Genomic DNA, 19,400 nt, shown 5'->3' with positions numbered 1-19,400 from the left:
CTTATAAATATAGCTTACTGTTATTTATTGGTCTCACTGATACCCACATTTACTGATACATTAATCAAAAGCGATAAATACTTTTATTTATTTATATTAATACAAAAAAGTATCATCATGAAAATGCGCAACAACTGTCAAATACCTATCATTTGTCAAAGTCATATCGGTCTACAAACGAGTTTTTTACAATCACATGTATTTTATTATTGTATCTCTATGCTAAACCATGTGTTATTAACCATTGAAAATGGGCAAAGATACATTTTACGAAGTAACACGGCGTACTATACCTATAATAAAGAACGAAGCCGCACGTTTGTCATGGAATAACAATATTTTGAGCGTTCGTCTAACGAAACGTTTAAATTTCTTCGAATATTCTTACAATTTAGAATGTTTGGACAAAAAATTAGACTTAATAGAGAGTTGTTTGTCTAGTCCAAAGGACAGCCCTGCTACAGACTTGTGTAACAGTAAATTTATTAGGTCGGAGATGCGAAACATTGATTATACTGAAATGATAGTTAACTCATCATTTTGGCCTCACAATGCTTCTCTGACCCAGGAGATGACAAGTATTACCATGATTGAGTGGTCTCCACCAAATTACTTTAAGCACGAAGCAGTGTTAGCCATCCTAAACAACATTGGTGGTGTCGAATTCTTCGGTCACCCACAGTTAAAATGGAAAAGCTTACTGAACTTTACCCCACATATAATTTCAAATCTTCAGTACAATAAGTCGCCAAAAGTCTTTGAAGAATTAAAAGAATCTGTTTACATAGTTGAAACATCAGCAATTTGTTGGGCAAGAGAATTGAACTCGGACAAGTCATGCTATTTTGTGACGGCACAGAAAAATGGAAACTTATTATTCTGGAAGATAGACAATGATATGAAAACTGTAAAGCTTGTAGGAAGCAAGCAAACAGATCTGACGGAAATAAACCAAATGCTGTGGATTCAGAAACCAGACAATAAAAAATGTTTAATATGTGCGGACTCATTGGGTCTTATAAGCATCTATGAATTTAAAATTGAAGAAGACAAGATAAATGTGAATGAGACTCATTCCCTCTGGAAATCAAAAGACCGAATGATTGCACACAACTTAAACTATATCGTTCTAAACAATCACATAGTATTTATATGCAGTAAACATAGACACCTATTAATACAAGTTCTTGATAAAAGCAACAAAGTCGTAACAGAATATTTGAACAATGTTAACGATCACCGAATTGTGCAAATAACTATTACAAATGATGGTATTTATTTAGCTACTGTAAATGTTCAAATATACAAAATGATTATGAATTACATTGGTGGGCACTTGAGTGTTGATCTAACTGCATTGGACATAAAAGATCCATTTACGAATCATGACTTATTCAGCATACAATTTTCAAAAAATAACATGTTGTGTGCTCTAGCAATGATTGATAGGAAAGTGCTGTGCAGAAAAGAGCAACATAAAATTCAGATTGCCTTTCTAAGTACTGATGCAAAATTAGAATCTGCACTCACAAAATTAATGGATAGCCCTACTAAGAAGCTTACGGAGTATTGGGATTGCATTGAGTTGTTACGGTTTCAAATAACCAAGCTAAAAGTGACACCGAAGGTAGATTTTGATGCACTATACCAATCTGGTTTCCAAAATATTTATATCATGAAAATTTATTTGGTTCTAGTTATTTTCTTTAGCAACTTAAAGAAAGTACTGCGGTTGTCTTCGAATGTTAAACTACCCGAAATGTCAGTTGAGACCGTAAGGGAGCGCATATTAAACTTACATGCAAAATCAATATTAGAAGTGCTACGGAAGAAATATCAGAAAGAAGAACAATTAACTGAAGATGAAATAGCATCTCTGTATGGCTGTAACAAATATCTAGAATACTATGCGTCAAAGTACAAAACCAATTTGGATCTGGACAAAAGTGTGTTCAATGAAATGAAAAATAATTTTGAATATACATGCCAGTGTTGTGATAGTAAAATTGATGGTTTTACATGTGGACAGGGGCATTTGAATATGTTTTGTATGGAGACCTTTACTCCTATAAATGGTTATGATTATTTAGTGTGTAGAAGCTGTGGTACGACTGCCAAGTGTGAACTGCCATCTGAAAACCCGACATGTGTGTTTTGTGATATGTGTTTAGTAAGACCTGATTAATGTTTGTTTTTTGTATATTTATTTTTGTAGAATAAAACATATTTTCATTTTCGATTTTTTTATATTTTTTTTGTAGTGAATGACTATTAATTCAAACTTCTAAACAAATACATGTTAGAAAAGGGTCTTATTATTTTAGCTTTAGGAAGTGGTGGTAGGGCCCTAGTTCATAAATATAATACTTAACAATGCACATTAGCTTTTTAACAACGAACACCCATAAAATGACTACGATCCCAACGGCCCTACGGCTTGCGCTTTAATGTGGGATGAGGAGTCGTTGCAACAAGCTCCGTCTACGGACTACCTGATACATAACGTCGGAAACCATGCAACACATCTTTCTGAACACTCATCCCTGGCAACAAATTTCCAGCCCACATCCCTCACACACAACAAAAGCGAAAATCTAGCTCCGCTGAGCCGCCCAGACCAGGGCTGACCGAGAAGTGGTAAATGAAGCGAATCTATTGTTTTTTGAATACACACATCCTTCGCTAAGTAACCTTGCACGTCTCTGGTGGAATCGCTCCCTCAGAAGTACGGTTTCATACATGTGGGCAGGTAAAAACCTGTAACAAATAATTAACATGATTAAAACTTGTTGTTCATGCCAATGCAAGTCCGAAGTCTACTAAATAATCATTTTTATTTCAGACGTTTTCATGATAATCTAATCGTAACGTTTAAAAGTGGGTATTAAGTTTCTAATCTTGAAAAAAAAAGTTTGATAAATGATTGATTAGTTGCGGTAGGGTGTTCATCCAGCTGGCCCTTTCCCCTGATTTTCTTAATCTTAAAGAACTCGGGGTTGTCCCAAGTTTGAGCGGGATTTCGATAGGTATAGTAAGTCAACTGGAAATCCAGGCGTTAACGTACGACGTAAACTACGTAGTTATTTCACACAGTAACGCGTAGCGTATTGTCAGTCACAATCACAGTCCACATAGGCGACATAGGTGTGTCCCAATTTGCACCACAACGCCCTTCCTCAATTTCCTATATTGACCTGTAGTGTTTTGACGTAGATCTAAGCCTGTTCATGTTAAATGCCTACATTTTGGCAACGTTAAATCGGGGACACTGATAATAATTTGACTAGTAGTAAAGTATTAAGCTTATGTGATGCAAAGTCATCCTGATTACGTAAGTTTTATATAGCTGATATGGATTTTCTTGACCGCCTGCAATTTTAAGTACTTTTGCGTATTTTGTTAATTAACTGAGAAAAAAACATTTCTCGCAAGTTCTGTTATTCAATCAGGAACCCCAGGTTATAAAAAGGATTTAGTTGAAACCGAACTCAAAGTGATGTCTTTAAGAATGTCGGGTGGTTGGGAACCTCGATTTCTCTACACAAAATAGCTGTTCTTACTCAGTCAGACAGCGAATCTAAAAGCAGCTTGGAACCACGCCATATCGGCTTCGATTCTGCTATTTATAATGGCCCATGAATTAATGTAAGTTGGATAAATTAGCACTATTCGTATCATTCTAAGCATTTTCCGACACAATTATTGGAAATTCAGTAAGTTCGGGGAGGAACACTCACGCTCAATACAATGAATTTCCAATTATTGTTTTGGCAAAATGCTTAAGCGAGTATCAATATTTTCAAGTGTAATCCAATTGCCATTCATTCATCGGCCATTGTAAATTGCAGAATCGGGGCCCTGAAAAATCGCCTTACCTCTTATAAGGTTTTGGAACAATCAATCAGTGTGGCAAAAATACCCTTTTTACGCTGCTTTTTATTCATCCAAATCCATCTACTTATCAGGCAGGAATAATTCATGAACATTTGAGGAGTTTTACTTGCCCCGTATTTTTAGCACATCAATCAGTATTCACATAATAATTGCGGATCAAAAATACCTTATCAGCATACAATCAGTACCGCGAGCGATCACCTTTAATGCACCGACTGTATCCTAGACATTTAAAAGGGACCGGAGAGATTCTACTTGGTATCATGTTGCCCATGACACTGGGGTAAGGAGGTCAGATAGGTTTTTCCTAATAAAGCACTGGTGCTTAGCTGCATTTGGAAGCCGACCCTAACATAGTTGGTAAAATACTAGGCTGTTGATAATAAAGTCGGGCCCCTATTAGCTCTCAATATGGGTCGGAGTCTAACTCTCCACATCAAAAACTACTTTATCAGTCCAAAACCACCGCTGTTTGTTGTCGAACACTACTTACCTACTGCACTTTGACTGCTATCAGTAACAATTTATGGCGAATATACCGCGATAAAGCAGCTATCCAGGTATAGACTGGTCGTTGATGAGCCAATAAGTCGGATTAGCATTGATAGTGTCGCAATATAAGTAGGGCTAGGTATTGCAGTATTTACTTCAGTCTGTTCACGGATCTCTCAGCCACCATGTCTTTCCTCGGCAAAACCTACACCTTCGTCAGCCACGAGAACTTTGACGGGTTCCTGAAAGCCGTCGGTGAGTATTTTACTGTATTTCAGTTTTATTTGCAGTTTAATTTTAACTTTAAACTATTTTAAGTAAAGTTCAAAATTCAATAACACTTTAGTTACGTGGGCCTTTCGAACTGGATTTAAAGAAAGTAATGCATTTTCCCTTAACTATGCCCTCAAATTCTTATTAATATTTCTTAAAAAAGATGTTGGATACAAGACCAGCTTACGTAGGGCACACATTTTCACACTTTCTGTAGGTTTTTAATCCATTTTCATTTTTTCAGGTGTTCCCGAAGACAAGATCCCAATCTTCCTGAAGAGCAAGCCCAGCCAGCGTCTGGAGAAGAACGGTGACTCCTACACTTACTACACCAACTCTGAGTCTGGTCCCAAGGAAACCACCTTCAAGTCTGGAGTCGAATTTGACGACACCATTGGAGTTGATAACACCCCCGTAAGTGTTATTATACTTTGCAATATAATTAAGAAATAAGAAATATTAATAGTTTTTTACGGGGTACTACAATGTACCCAGTAAAAAACCAAACAATATTTAGTCAATCGCTTTCTAAGTTTTTTTTTTTGAGTTTTTATTTTGCCTGTAAAGTGTGAAAGTGTCATAAGATGAGTCTCAATTAAAGTAGGTATTTTTCATAATATCAACTAATTTGTTATTTTTAATTCTCAATTTTTCGTCACGAAGTTTGAGGGCGATTATAAGATTTGACAAATAAGTTTCAATGAAAACCGCCAAATTTTAACATAAATTGTAAGTGGGTTAAATAGACAGCTAGTTTCAATAATTCTGTTTGTGAATTTCAGATCAAGAGCAAATATGTGGTTGAAGGCAACAAGGTGACACAGACCATCGTCACAGACAAGGGAACCGCCTCATTTGTCCGTGAATACAACGGCGATGACCTTAATGTGGTAAGCAATAATATTAATAATACATCCCTTTCAAAGACTAAATGACCACACAGACCTCTTGTATAAAGTTTCTAAGTACATAGTGTGAGTAGTTAAAATTTAATGGAACTTTTTGCTAGAATTTTGGTCAAATTTGAACTACCGGGTATTGACCTGAATACCCAGTTTTATTGAAGGTGATCCGTCTAGCAACAGTCGTGATTTACAGTCCTGCTTGAACCTACTTGATTCTAAGAAACGATATCTAATTATGACAGATATGTTCAAGTGCAGTTTGTCCGCACTGAAAACACTTTCAGGATATTATTATACTTTGTGCATTTTCCATTGACTTCAGAAAGGAAAAGATTCTAAATTCGTCTGTTTTTGAATTTTATTTTATTTTAGCGTGAAATAGCTGTCATTTGGTTCCATAAAATTTCGTCTAGTTTGGTTTAGTAGTTTTTCGCAGTCGCTTGAATGTTTTTGTTATTAAAACAATATCGTGTAATGTAATCGTATTTTGCACTCCGTTCAAAGTTCGATCGACTTTGACGTATTATTGCATGACTAAAATACAATATTTTTAATCATTCCGATTACAAATTGGCACAGAGCAATAATATTTTAATCGCCATACATGTATCGATTACGTTATCAAAGATTATTTCACAATTATTACTATGAAAATAACAGCTCGTACACCATTAAACCTTTTTATGGAGCATACCTGAAAATGCGATAAGAAAACATTATAATTTAATGCATTTTATTACAAACATTATATTATGTATTTGAAGATATTTAGTGCCATCGGTTGATCTGAAATGTTGCATACCTAACATAGACAACTGGAATATATGTAGAAATCACAATTAAGTTTCAAGTTTCTAATCTTGATATTTTTTTAATATACCAGTATGTACACATAACGTAGGTACAAAGAGTAAGATAAACGCATTTGTAAAAAACACTCGGTAAGAAAGTACTCAATACTCAATTATTTATAGCGTTCCATAATGTACATCAAGGTCTTAAAATCTAATAATACAGAAACCATTATGGACCCTGTCGGGCACAGCAAATTCTTAGGAGAGAGGAAGCAGTAACAAATAGCCTTACATATGTATAATAGTACATATGCCTATCTAAAATTTTATTTTATCTTTTTATGTATTAAATTAATAAATGCACATTATAATTTTATATATCATATGTAAGAAATATAATTATATGTATTTATGTTGGTATTTTATTTATTTATTTTTACATGGGCGTATCTTTATTAATGCTTATCTTTTAAGAAATGCCGGTCTGTTTTTTTTCGTTTGTTTTTCCTTTTAAATAATTTAATTGATTCGTTTGTTCACAGACCATTACCTCCAGCCTGTGGGACGGTGTTGCCAAGCGCGTCTACAAGGCTTAAGTTTAAGAGTTTAGTTATGGTTTAATTTATTTTTGATATTAAACATTTTTATAAAATTATAATCTGCTTCTTTTTTGTTTCTAACAGCAATGCTATTGAACCTTTTTATTAATTAAAATATAATAAATAATAACAATAACATTTTTTTTGACAAACGAGCACCGCCCTTTTGTACGGAACCATGCCTGGGCTTAACTATGTGGTTCAAACAAGACTTAGTAGATTAGTAAGTTAATCCAGCAAAACTCATAGTTTAAATACGGAACAAACATGTGCATACCTAATTACCTACAATAATAATTTTTGCAAACGATTTTCTGACAGAATCGTCTTTCCACTTAAGATAAAATATTTTAGCTGAATAAAAGTGCCGTCGATAGCTCAAAATATAAGTACGCCGAGCTTAAAAGAGAGGTCACATGATTATGGAGACAGGAAAATATCGTTTCCCTTCCTATAGTGCTCTGCTCTCCATTACTGGTGTCATCCCGAACTATATCCACAGTAGCCCAAGAGTTATAGAATTTACAAAATCTATTTGCATCATCACTTTTAATAAGTTTCGCATCGCGAGCAAGTTCTTTGCGTTACACGATAGTTAAGGATAATAAGTTTTTAGTATACCGTATTTACGTATGTGTGTATCTTTAATACGTACATATTTCTACTACTAATCTAATACTAATCCTTTAAATGTAGTTTAAATAAGAATCAATTTCCGAAATAATAATAAGTATTCATTCACATAACATTCACAGGATGCCATGCAATCGCTTTTTTTACACAGAACATATGATCGTACTTGTCACACAAACATTTGTCTTGGTTTTGAATTGAACCCACAGCCTCCGATTTGGCAGTTAGGGCCACAAACCACTGAACCAACAGGCCAGTCGTGACTATAACTTGTCTCGTATTTAACTGACACTAAAGGCACAACTGACAGTAAAGGAATATTCTTATCTACAACACTTTAACGCTCTTTTTTTCATTTGTTTTCAAAACCCAAAAGGCCTCGAAACGATCAATCTGATTGTGTCTACATATCTTTGTGCATATATCTGGTTATATGAAACCCCGCGACAAAAGGATTCAATTCCTTAGTTCCTTAGACCCTTTTAAAAAAAAGAATGGAAGGGAAAAAGGTCACACAGTTAACTGGATGTAACTACGCTGATAAAGTTAAAAAAACCTTTTCAACAACAAAAATAATGCGGGAAAATTTTCTTGTCAAGATGGCCATTAATGGGTTCAAATTCATCGACGACTATCTGTTAAATGTTCTCACATCAAATAAAAACTCGAAACGGTAGCGATTCCAAGCAAAGAAGTGGTTACATAGCAACAAAAAGGAAAGGTGTGTTACAAAATCCCTTATAATTATGTCAATACATAAAATTGTTATGTGATATGGTATCATAAACATAATAACCAGATAATGGTGTCCTAAAAACCTCAATTGTACGTATCCCGATATCTTTTTATTTATTTATGCGCTATCTTTGATCAAAGTAAACAGGATGGACGATTAAAGAACAGTTACCATTTCGGGGAGAGTTCTGTAGAACGTTGAATTAGGTTTTCTAGAGTAGAGACTTTTTCTAACCTGTGTCGGGATCAATTTTTACAAAGGCCGTCAATTACCGCCCATCACAGTATCCCATGGAAAAATAGATTTTAGCAGGTAGATAGTCGGATAAGGAATTGGATGTAACTAAATAATTCTGAAACTGCAATAATTGGTTCAGTAGTGAGATATCCATATTCTTCTTGCTACTTTTAGAAGTAAGTTGTAACGCGATATTGTAAATTGTTATGCAAGCATATGTGGCGTCACTTATCGAAACGAAAAGTCACTTCCGTACCTAATATTTCTCACACCTTTCAGACACCGCTCCCTAGCCGACAAAGCAGAGCTTATATCATGAGAACTAGACAACTGATAAACATACTTCTAAACAAATAAATATTATAGCTGTAAAAATGACGCCAGAGACAACAAATAATCGTGCTCATCACACAAACATTTGCCCTGGATGGGAATCGAACCCAGGACTTTGATATAGCATTCAGGGCCAGTAACCACAAAACTAGCAGGCCTACTAGACCACCACCAATTAAGAGAAATCTCAGCTTTATTATACTATACTAGCTGACACGAGCCTACTTCGTCAGGCAGTATTTTTTAATTATTATATAGCCTATGGCTCTTAGAAATGTGGCTTTCTTTTGATAAAATATGGTTAATAGATAGAATAGAATTTTTTAAGCTACCATGCGTGAGTACAAATGTAGGAACTACGAGCACTTTCATAGATCATACATTTTTTTTCAATTCCAAAACATATATTTTGGTGCGTACTTAGGCAAGTGGCAATTCAAGACCAGAGGTATTTTTGCTGTTGAAAAGTCTCCACAGAAGAAATAAGATCGTTTAACCACATTTGTACGATATGCGGAATGATCCAATGCTATTAGCTCGGATTTGTACTATCCCGGACGATACCCCCCGCATTATAATTAAAGGCAAAAATAAAAAAAGGAATACCTATTAAATTACAAAATTTTTAATCAGTACCAAAAATAAATTAATTCATAACTAAACACTTAAACTTAGGCCTTGTAGAATCGCTTGGCAACGCCGTCCCACATGGTGCTGGTGATGGTCTGAAAACAAACAAACAAATTTATAAATAAACAAACTCTAAATTAGAAAAAAATATTAGCTGAGATCCCCTCTTCACTCGACAAACTTTTGTCTAGGCTAAAAACATAATCTTCGGCGCTTATGTATTTTATTTTATCAAAAAACGTGAACGTTACTGTTTCACTGGGGGTTTCACTTTCAATCGAACTCACGATTCAATAAATTTCTCAAAATATAGGCTCTCGAAGGTAAAAAATATTTTACGAAATTCAGGTGGTACGTTTAGAGTTAACCGCGGTCAAACAAAGACTCTTCAACATTATTCTAAATATGAGCAGATTTTCAATTGTTTGATAAAATAAAATGCAATAATTTGTGCATAGTAACAACGGCAAAAAGGTTATCCAAATCCATGCTACTAATTACGAAATTATGATACTCGTTGATAAGGAGTAAATGATAAACAAAATTTTATAAATTAATCTTGCCTGATGCTTGTTTTAATCAGAATAGATAAAAAGATAACGTGTATTACATTTTGAGTCAAAGTCAAGGAAATTTAATAAACTGATTTAAAAAGAGAGTGAATATTTATGTAGATTATTGTAGATTATTCTATGAATGGATCTTCAGTTACTTTATCCAAGTTCGTTTCAGTCTTTAAATTTTTTCCCTAGCAACGAGCCGATGCAAGTCTCAGGTCTGCGATAGCCATGTACGGGCAAGCGTTGTAGTATAAGTTCGAATAAGCATCTTTGGAGACTAAAATCCACTAGGACTTTGACTTGTCTCATACACATACTCCTGTTTCCGAGTCCAAGAGAGAATCTCCTTTAGTCGATCTTGAAACGAGCAACATGGCGCAATACTCTTACGTAAAGTCGAGGAATATTAAGATCATTTATCATATTATTAATCGAGAGCTGACGCATCGGGGTTGCGATTGCAACTGATTTAACAATTAACAATAATGTTTAGAAAATTGCTTTTCCTTACCACTGTGAGGTTGTCTCCATCGTAGTCACGGACGAAGGTGGCGGATCCCTTGTCAGCGCTGATGATCTGAGTAACCTTGTTACCTTCGACGATGTATTTGTTCTTGATCTAAAATGTATAAATAAAAACTATTAATACTGACTTGCTACCCAATTTGTATTGAAATGGAATGAGACTGGTTTGATGATGATATGACATTTTTTCACGATATTTATTGAAAAAAATTCAAATATGCCAGAGGATAGGTATCTCGAGCAAAACTCCAGGATCCTTACCTTTTGTTGGTAGGAGATTTGGATGTTAGTGCTTAAGGAGTCTTAATAGGTACACCTATCCCACAGGTTATGCAGAAGAAAACTGTGATTACATAATTTTTTAAGCCTCTTTCAATTTTTAAATTAGATAAAAAAATATCTATAAAATTAATTTCTTACGGGGGTGTTATCAGCTCCAATGGTGTCGTCGAATTCAACTCCAGATTTGAAGGTGGTTTCCTTGGGGCCAGACTCGGTGGATGTGAAGTAAGTGTACGAGTCTCCGTTCTTCTCCAACCTCTGGCTGGGGGTGAACTTGTTCAGGAGGGCAATCTTGTCCTCTGGGACACCTGAGGAGTGGAGAAAGAAAAATCAGTAAGGCCCGATAAAACTTTTTTTTAATTCAGTCACGTAGCTCATTTTTTTAAATTTTGATTTCAAAAGAAAGAAAAGTTAAAGATTTCATTAATTTAAATCTCAGTCATATTGATTTAAGCCGCATTTTTAAATTAAAAAATATCTGAAAAAAATCAGTTGTCGAATAGTCCAAAGTACAATACTGAACTTTTCTTTCTGGTTTCTTTTTGATAAACTTTTCTTTTTAAACCCAAATGAGAAAAAAAGAGAAACACTCACCGACGGCCTTCAAGAAACCGTCGAAGTTCTCCTGACTGACGAAGGTGTAGGTTTTGCCGACGAAAGACATGTTGACTTAGAGATCCGTGAACAGACTGAAGACAAATTTGGCAATAACCATACTTATAGTGGTATCACGACATTATCACAGCTAATCGCAGATAATGACTGAGTAAGGTGTTGGAGATATCTGACCGATATACTTGTGTACTCACTACTGTATATGTCGATCGTGATTTCATAATTATTTTTGTGACTGTTTGACTATTTTATTGATATATATAAGACTAGCTGTTGCCCGCGACTTCGTCCGCGTGGTTGGAACATTTTCCACATTTTCCTTTATATCTTCGCTCCTATTAGTCGCAACGTGATGGTCTATAGCCTAAAACCTTCCTCGATGAAAGGTCTATTCAACACAAAAAGAATTTTTCAATTTGAACCAGTAGTTCCTGAGATTAGCGCGTTCAAACAAACAAACAAACAAACAAACTCTTCAGCTTTATATATTAGTATACAGTATAGATTGAATTTTGGAAAAAAGACACCTAAACAAACACACACAAAAGCTATTTAAGAAAATTCTTCTTCACATAAATGCAAGTCCTTAATCCACATCCCGCGTAGTGCTTTCCAAGCAACGTTTGGGTTCAGATTTCGTAGACCTACCTCATTTACACGAAATAATTGCCTTTCTAAAACCATCAACTGATTTCACTTACTTAGTAACACAGAAACCAAAGTACATAAATACTTTACCCATCTATCTATACTAATTTATAAAGCTGAAGAGTTTGTTTGTTTGAACGCGCTAATCTCAGGAACTACTGGTCCAAATTGAAAAATTATTTTTGTGTTGAATAGACCATTCATCTAGGAAGGCTTTAGGCTATGAACCACCACGCTGCGACTAATAGCAGCTAAGCAGGAGCAGGTATACCTAAATCAGAACTTATGTATATCTTCTACCCACGGGGACGAAGTCGCGGGCAACAGCTAGTACCAAATATTGGAAACAAAGTGACCCATTAACTAGTACGTTTATATTCGTCAAGCCTAACTCAGTTGTCAATCTCTTTCGTTCGTTAGAGCTTATTTGATTGGGAAGTTGAATATTGTATTTTTTCTTGCTCATCCTTTTCACAATTTCTGACTAATTCAGTTTCAGTGATTTCAGTTATTGTTTTAACTTCGACGTTTCCACAAAAACTTTTTCTAAAACTTACCATTTCTATTAGAAGCCTAAAAAAAATCATCCTGAGTCTCTTCTTCGACAAAACATGGTTTAATTTATTTGAGTCAGTATCACACGCCTCTGGATGTTTATCCGACAGTATCAAAACATAGTCTATGTACTTTGCACCCTTTATAAATGACAAACTGGCGATTTGTTAAGATTACATTTATCAAAATCACATTATTTTTGGACTCTGAACCTATAATCCGAAATTTCGATAGTTAAATGTGTCGATAGAGAAAAACAAATACTGATAATCCAATATTGGGCCGGTTTTGTATGCAGATCGAAACTAAGATTTTTTGGTTTTGCTTTTATTAAACTAGAAACAGTAACATGGTTGGTGTGGATAAAATAACATGACATATGGAGACAACATTGATTGAAGAAAACGACGGATTAGTCAATTATAATATAATTATATTTCTTGTAATCGGAATGACAGCGTGCTGCTGGGGAGTTTGTTGCGCCGTTTCTTCTCTCACAGCAAAAGCACTTAGGAAGCGGTGAAGGGTGGGCGAAACTGGGTGCTGTCCAATGTAAATGGTGCTGACCTTCAAAAAGTGCTACTTAGTAGCCTAATTTGAATAAATGAATTTTGATTGATTTGATTTGAATAATCAGAAAACCGTTTAGGGTTTCATAATCAAAGGGTATAAACAGAACCCTATGACTAAGACTGAACCGTATCCATTTGTCCGTCTATCAAAAAGTTTATGAACTGTTATAGCGAAATAATTATAATATTCACAGATGACGTAGGTACTTATTTATTTGAAGCTGCAAAAATAAAAATTTCATCCTAATAGAAGACTGGGAAGTGGTTCAAAATAAGATTCCAAGATTTTTTTACATAGTTAGTCACAAGTGAAAAGTGAGGCTAAGGAACTGCTGGTAAAGTTACGAATTTGATGGAGGACATTAACTTTTGAAAATTTATTTTTAATTGCGATAACTTTACAGCCGTTATGACCGTAGTGGTTCTAAGATCAATAATGCAACTTTGAACAAAAACACTTGGGTACAGAATAATAATAATGTGAACGAATAAGATATAAGATGATTGATTTAACATTTTGTGACTCTATCTTATCTTTTTAGTTTTAAAAGAGATTTGTAATGTCATTACATGTCCACTACATAAACAGAGTCGTTCTCTGATTTGATAAGAAATAGGTTTTTTTTATATCATTTTATTTTCTCGAATGGAATCGAACCCACGACACGTCATAGGGTTTAGCGTCACGATCTACGCTGTTCATATTCATTTAGTTCTTAGGCGAGGTGGGGTAGAAAATGAAAGTTCAAAATATCATTACATTATTTATAATTTATCAATTCAAATAGAACTTAAGCTTTCAAGTACTGTTTGGCAACGCCGTTGAATTTCGAAGTTGTGATGGTTTGTAATAAAGAAAAGAATAAATGTACAAGTGTGTAATTAAATATAGTTTCAACCTACTATCTCAGGTATACTTAAAGGCAATGATAGTGGTTTGACAGCTAAGCTAAAGGTTTCATTCATGAACTGACTACACAGTCATCATCAGGGACTAAAAAGGGTAAAGAAGGAATATCGTGAGAACTAACTATAAAAAAAAGATTTACGTACCAATAGATCTCAAGAGACCATCTAAGTTCTCCTGGCGGACATGCTGGTAGGTTTTGCCGAAGTCAGACATGGTGCGTTAGTGACTTGGGAAACCTTGCACTGTTTGTAGAATAACAAGTATTGCCTACACTTCCTTTTTATATCGGAAAACTTAATTTTTAACTAAATAATCAATCATAGATAGTGAAAGATTCTATGATTGGTATCGTAGGGGGTTGCAGGCGAGCAAGGTATTTTGAAACATTGCAGCGCATTTTGCGGATAAAAAAAGAACAGTCAAAGAAATACCTGCTCTTTTACACTTATATTTGTAATTTAAAAGAGTTGTAAGTTTGGACTTAAAAAAAAACGACAAAATAAAGAGTAGGGTCCAGAGTAACAAATAAAAAATGAAAATCGAAGTTACGCAATATAATATTTTACAACTTTCAAACAACGTCCCAACCATCGAGTCTGTAAGAAAGCAATGGTTGTATAATGAGCACTAGACAACTGATAGACATACTTTAATATATTTCTAAATACATACACAAAATATACAAATTACACCCAGACACAAAACAAATGACAATCATTTATTCACTCAAACATTTGTTAGAATTGAAACCAAACAAAGTTGGTTCTGTTCAAAGCTTCATGGCTCTTGCACTTTGTATCCGAAATAATATTAGACGTGCCGGTACGCCCAAGATGGGTGTCTTACTCATTCTTACTATGGGATGGTGTTACCCAGTATAATGGGTTGTGGAGGTCAGATAATCAGAGCAAGCAGCCATGACTCCATGTAACTTGTGCACTTAAATTAGTTGTCCAGTGATCTTTGACTATTTCAACTTTTAAGAGTTGCATTTTATATGGACTTTCAATCGTGTCCTCGATACTAGCTATGGCCAATTTTACTAGGTTATCTGTATATATGTATTTTACTATGTTTTTGATAAATAAAACCTCGAATGATATGTTTGGCCTGAAATCTAGTCTAAATGTAGTCGCTGCCTGCCATCTGCGTCAAGCAAATATAAAAAAAAATAGAGCCTGGTTTAAGTAGCCCTTTTTTTTTTTTTTGTTTAGGCGGGGGAATCCTCATGGACACCCACTCCCTCGGGGAAGGAAATGGGTAGTGTCAGACTTTTACTGACTAAACCTGAACCGCCGTGCTACGTCATCCGCGTTTTTGTGTCGGTGTATGGCAATGCGTTGCAATCCTTCATACACCGACCGCGGGCTTCCACCGGCCAGTAATGTGGGCCGGTAGGTCACTTTCTTGTGTTGTGTGGAGGCCGACGTGTAAAGAGCGTCGGCCTCCTCGCCTCATATTGGGACCGCATCCATAGCACCGAATGTGGCCCCCCGCCATGGGTAATATACTCGGACCATAAATAAGGAATAATTAAAAACTTTAGTATAAATTTTATAAAAAATATTTATTTAAAAAATAACTTATCCAATTAAAATCTAACTTAAGCCTTGTAGAATCGCTTGGCAACGCCGTCATATTTGTCTGACTTGATGGTCTGTAAAAAATAAATACGCATTAGAAATGTATCTTAGGTAGAATTAATAAATAATCAATCTTGCAGAGTTCTACGATCATGGTCTCGGTCCTACATGCGGATCACGATTAATGACTCCGGTTGGGTCCGAAACTACTCAGGCAAACCCGATAAATGCGCGTGAACAAGTTGTTGTTTGCTTTAATAATGCTCACGATAGTTACCTACTTTTAAAAAGTTCTGGAGTATACTACGACAGTTCCTACGGATCTCTAATATCAACGATTTCTAGACATGTTATACCCAATCAAAAATACTTCCTGTTTTCTGATATAGTTTACACGAATACGATATTAAATGACAATTTCATAACGCCAATCTTATCATAGGATCGGTGAGTGACTAATCAAGTTTAAGTAGAAAAATCTAGATCTTAGATTAAAATTTCACTCGTAGGCAGTATTTACTAATGTACCACTAGAAATACAGTCACTTTTTGGGAAAGCTGTAGTTTGGGATAGTACTCAATTGTTGGGGCCCTATACCCCTATATATACATATATGGTTTGTTTGCAAAGACCTCCTAACGAATGATTTTACCCAAGATCTTCTATTGGTTTTTGAGACCAGTTCCCTGACATTTCTTCGAGAACTAATTATGGGTTCATGTGGAATAGATAAATAAACAAAATTAATTCAAATGAATTGTTTTTTTTTTTCTAAACGACTCCCGCACTAACGTATTCTATCCTTGTGTCGCGGGGGATTTCACAAACATTCAAATCACATGCATAAAGACACCCAGACTCAGGACAAGCATTCGTGGATCACACAAATGCTTGTCCTACGCAGGGATCCAACCCGCGACACGTCGCGCTCAGTGGGTTAGACTTGGTGACTTCAACCCCTCAACTATCACAGCCTACAAGCCAAGTCAAGTCAATTCACATCACTTGACTGAAACGAATGTCAATTCCATACACAACGGTATTGCTGAGAAAATTTGTTCAAATATTTCTTTCACTCTACCTTATTCCTTTTATCCTTCATCATCATCATCATCATCATCATCATCATCATCATCATCATCATCAGCCTATCGCAGTCCACTGCTGGACATAGGCCTCTCCAAGTGCACGCCACTGAGATCGATCCTTAAAATACTTAATTTATTAATACTTACAACAGCGCATTCATCGCCATTGAATTCCCTGACCAGGGTGCCGCTACCGAAGTCCTTGGTGCTGACGACTTGTGTTACTGTGTTACCGTCAACGGTGATTTTGCTTTTGGCCTGAAAATGAAACATAGATTTGGTTAAATTTCTTATTTGGAATATTATTTTTAGTGTTTTGGAAAGGGTGCACCTTATTTTATCTCGTAATAAGATTGAGTTTTTAAAGCATTTCAGTAGGTATGGTTTTTTGTCTAGAAATACTTTTAATTTGCAATGATTGGTTTATTCCTAAAGGTATATGGTGTGGTTCTATACATCTTCATGAATTTATTTTATGTGCATTTCACAGAAATTTGCTGTGCCCTACAAGGTTCACAATAGCTCCTTTAAATGACTCGGACATTTTCAGGACAAAACAAGAGAAAAAATAGTTGGTTCTATTTGTTTAGAATGTGCGTATAATAGAAAAAACGTGCCTAACTTTTCTGACTACTCCAGATCATACATATTCGAATAAATACGAATTCTTTAAGGCCTTATGCCACAAAAAATAAGGTTTAAATGTTCTATAATAATTTTACTTACAGGTACGTTTTCTGCTCCAACTTTGTCATCGAACTCTACACCTGATTTGAAGCTGACCTCTTTGGGGGCGACATCACTGATGGTGTACAACACATAGGTGTCACCATTTTTTTCGATTTTAAAGCCGGGGTTGAATTTGAGGGCTGCAGCAATCTTGTCATCGGGAATGCCTGGATTTCAATATAAGATTATTATTTAATAATGTTATTTTCCTATAGTTTCTTACTTTCTTCTTTCTTTCTGTAGGTTTTTGACGTGGTTAAGAAAACTTGAAAAAAAACTCAGTTAAACGAGTTTAGTTGGGATATTTAAACTGTTGCATCATTTAATAATGATGATTAGAAGTTTCCGTTTTTCCCTCTGTATTACATGGTTTTCTGAATTAATTTAATTAAAGGATTTGGCCAAACTTTTGAATTCACAAGTGTACAAGTTACACGAAGAACTCATAAATTTAGAATGAAAAAAATATTTTGTAGATCACAAATGTGTCTGGAACTCAAACCTACAAAATGTACAAACTTATCACTAACGAGATGACCACTCGGTTTCAATGCACTAATTGCAAGTCAATTCTAATTATTATGGACTCTATAAGAAACTAGGATCATTCAAAGATAAAATTAGATTATTTAAATTAAAAATTAAAAAAAATAGACACATAAAAACTACATCCTAAAATTGCGAGAAAGGCAATAGGGAAATATAAAACATACTCGAAAAGAAAGTGAACTACAAAAAACTTTTCAAACTAATAAAAAAAACACTAGGCACTGCAAATAAAAATCAAAATAAATAGCTCACCGATTGCCTTCACGAATTCCTCAAAATTCTCCTGGCTCACAAAATTGTAGGTTTTGCCGAGGAAAGACATGATTGCTGAGAGTTTCGTAAACAGACTGATGAAAATACACCATTACAGCTACTTATAGCTAACGACTATCATTTTGGAACGCAGATAATTTAGTCAAAGATTCAGCCGATAGTGGATACCTGTTGACACTTGATTGGTAAGCTTAGATTGTTCATCTATAATTGGATAATTTATTTATACTAGACTAGCTGACCCAGCAAACGTTGTTTTGGCTAATAAATTATTTCTAGTTGTATGTATTTTTGAATGCCACATTATAAAAATAAATAAAACAAACAATTTCGTCTCAAATTTTTTTTTTTTAGTGTGAGCAACCCTTATCACTTGAAGGTATAAAAAATAGATGTTAGTCGATTCTCAGACCTACTGAATCAGGAATACGCAAACAAAATTTGGTAAAAATCGGTTAAGCCGTTTCGGAGAAGTACGGTAACTAACATCGTGACACGGGAATTTTATATATTAGAAGATGTACAAACTGTGCTTTGGCAGGAAAAATAATAATAAGAAATGATAGACACAACGGAACCTGAATACCCCAGGGGGTCACTCTTTATGGGGACTCCCAGCTCTTTCTTGCCTTAACTGGCTGGCTAGAGAGGGGTCGCTAGAGCTATATGCTCGGGGGTGGAAGTGTCTAATGGCGTAATAACGAGGAAACCCGCTCCGGGTCTGTGACCCGCGATGGTGAAATCGGTGTCGCACCTCTCTACACCCCTAGCCGCTCGCACTGGTGTTGCCCACCTGCTGTCAATCGTGACGGTATTATAGGGGACCCATCTAGTGAGCGGCGAGTCACCGCCTGCCTAATTGTTTGCATTACCATGTGGAAAAAGGCAGGTGTCATAGTTCTCCGAATCATTTTAAGGAACTGGTCCACTTAACATGTCTCATTTATATAATAGCCTATTTAGTTTTACATACATATTGCTTAA

General features: G+C 35.2%; 4 protein-coding genes across 5 annotated transcripts; 2 read left to right on the top strand and 2 right to left on the bottom strand.

Annotated features, from left to right (window-relative positions):
* The first annotated feature begins 140 nt into the window (after positions 1-140).
* On the top strand, positions 141-2,239 carry LOC113494076. Its single transcript, XM_026872222.1, has one exon. It carries the CDS (start codon positions 251-253, stop codon positions 2,183-2,185), a length of 1,935 nt encoding a protein of 644 aa, XP_026728023.1. The 5' UTR covers positions 141-250; the 3' UTR covers positions 2,186-2,239.
* Positions 2,240-4,527: 2,288 nt separating this feature from the next.
* Positions 4,528-7,011, top strand: LOC113494082 (fatty acid-binding protein 2-like). The gene is made up of 4 exons (XM_026872232.1): positions 4,528-4,641; positions 4,904-5,073; positions 5,442-5,549; positions 6,901-7,011. Exons 1-4 carry the CDS (start codon positions 4,572-4,574, stop codon positions 6,952-6,954), a joined length of 402 nt encoding a protein of 133 aa, XP_026728033.1. The 5' UTR covers positions 4,528-4,571; the 3' UTR covers positions 6,955-7,011.
* A 2,488-nt stretch (positions 7,012-9,499) lies between these two features.
* On the bottom strand, positions 9,500-11,597 carry LOC113494069 (fatty acid-binding protein 2-like). Its single transcript, XM_026872208.1, has 4 exons — positions 11,488-11,597; positions 11,032-11,201; positions 10,598-10,705; positions 9,500-9,621 (listed from the first exon to the last, which is right to left on the bottom strand). The coding sequence occupies exons 1-4, from the start codon at positions 11,555-11,557 to the stop codon at positions 9,568-9,570; spliced, it is 402 nt and encodes a 133-aa protein (XP_026728009.1). The 5' UTR covers positions 11,558-11,597; the 3' UTR covers positions 9,500-9,567.
* A 4,142-nt stretch (positions 11,598-15,739) lies between these two features.
* LOC113494055 (fatty acid-binding protein 2-like) lies at positions 15,740-18,504 on the bottom strand. 2 transcript variants are annotated; one of them, XM_026872194.1, is made up of 4 exons: positions 18,396-18,504; positions 17,592-17,761; positions 17,013-17,123; positions 15,740-15,850 (listed from the first exon to the last, which is right to left on the bottom strand). In XM_026872194.1, the coding sequence occupies exons 1-4, from the start codon at positions 18,463-18,465 to the stop codon at positions 15,797-15,799; spliced, it is 405 nt and encodes a 134-aa protein (XP_026727995.1). In that variant the 5' UTR covers positions 18,466-18,504; the 3' UTR covers positions 15,740-15,796. The 2 variants fall into 2 exon arrangements, with proteins under 2 accessions (XP_026727995.1, XP_026728001.1); XM_026872200.1 differs by lacking the exon at positions 15,740-15,850 and adding an exon at positions 16,840-16,873 and having other exon boundaries at positions 16,984-17,123.
* Between the last annotated feature and the right edge of the window lie 896 nt (positions 18,505-19,400).

The sequence above is a fragment of the Trichoplusia ni genome, chromosome 1 (assembly GCF_003590095.1).
Source record: "Trichoplusia ni isolate ovarian cell line Hi5 chromosome 1, tn1, whole genome shotgun sequence".
Lineage (NCBI taxonomy): Eukaryota > Metazoa > Arthropoda > Insecta > Lepidoptera > Noctuidae > Trichoplusia > Trichoplusia ni.
Note: the sequence above shows the minus strand (reverse complement) of the source record. Positions and strands in the feature narration are given on the sequence as shown.

What these genes read in the sequence shown, in the direction of transcription:
- LOC113494076 (XM_026872222.1), top strand. Translation starts at nt 251, where the DNA reads ATGGGCAAAGATACATTTTACGAAGTAACACGGCGTACTATACCTATA.
- LOC113494082 (XM_026872232.1), top strand. Translation starts at nt 4,572, where the DNA reads ATGTCTTTCCTCGGCAAAACCTACACCTTCGTCAGCCACGAGAACTTT. An exon ending in CGGGTTCCTGAAAGCCGTCG is followed by an intron (nt 4,642 to 4,903) that starts GTGAGTATTTTA and finishes TCATTTTTTCAG; the next exon opens with GTGTTCCCGAAGACAAGATC. An exon ending in ACGGCGATGACCTTAATGTG is followed by an intron (nt 5,550 to 6,900) that starts GTAAGCAATAAT and finishes GTTTGTTCACAG; the next exon opens with ACCATTACCTCCAGCCTGTG.
- LOC113494069 (XM_026872208.1), bottom strand. Translation starts at nt 11,557, where the DNA reads ATGTCTTTCGTCGGCAAAACCTACACCTTCGTCAGTCAGGAGAACTTC. An exon ending in CGGTTTCTTGAAGGCCGTCG is followed by an intron (nt 11,202 to 11,487) that starts GTGAGTGTTTCT and finishes TCCACTCCTCAG; the next exon opens with GTGTCCCAGAGGACAAGATT. An exon ending in ATGGAGACAACCTCACAGTG is followed by an intron (nt 9,622 to 10,597) that starts GTAAGGAAAAGC and finishes GTTTGTTTTCAG; the next exon opens with ACCATCACCAGCACCATGTG.
- LOC113494055 (XM_026872194.1), bottom strand. Translation starts at nt 18,465, where the DNA reads ATGTCTTTCCTCGGCAAAACCTACAATTTTGTGAGCCAGGAGAATTTT. An exon ending in GGAATTCGTGAAGGCAATCG is followed by an intron (nt 17,762 to 18,395) that starts GTGAGCTATTTA and finishes ATTGAAATCCAG; the next exon opens with GCATTCCCGATGACAAGATT. An exon ending in TTGGAGCAGAAAACGTACCT is followed by an intron (nt 17,124 to 17,591) that starts GTAAGTAAAATT and finishes TTTCATTTTCAG; the next exon opens with GCCAAAAGCAAAATCACCGT.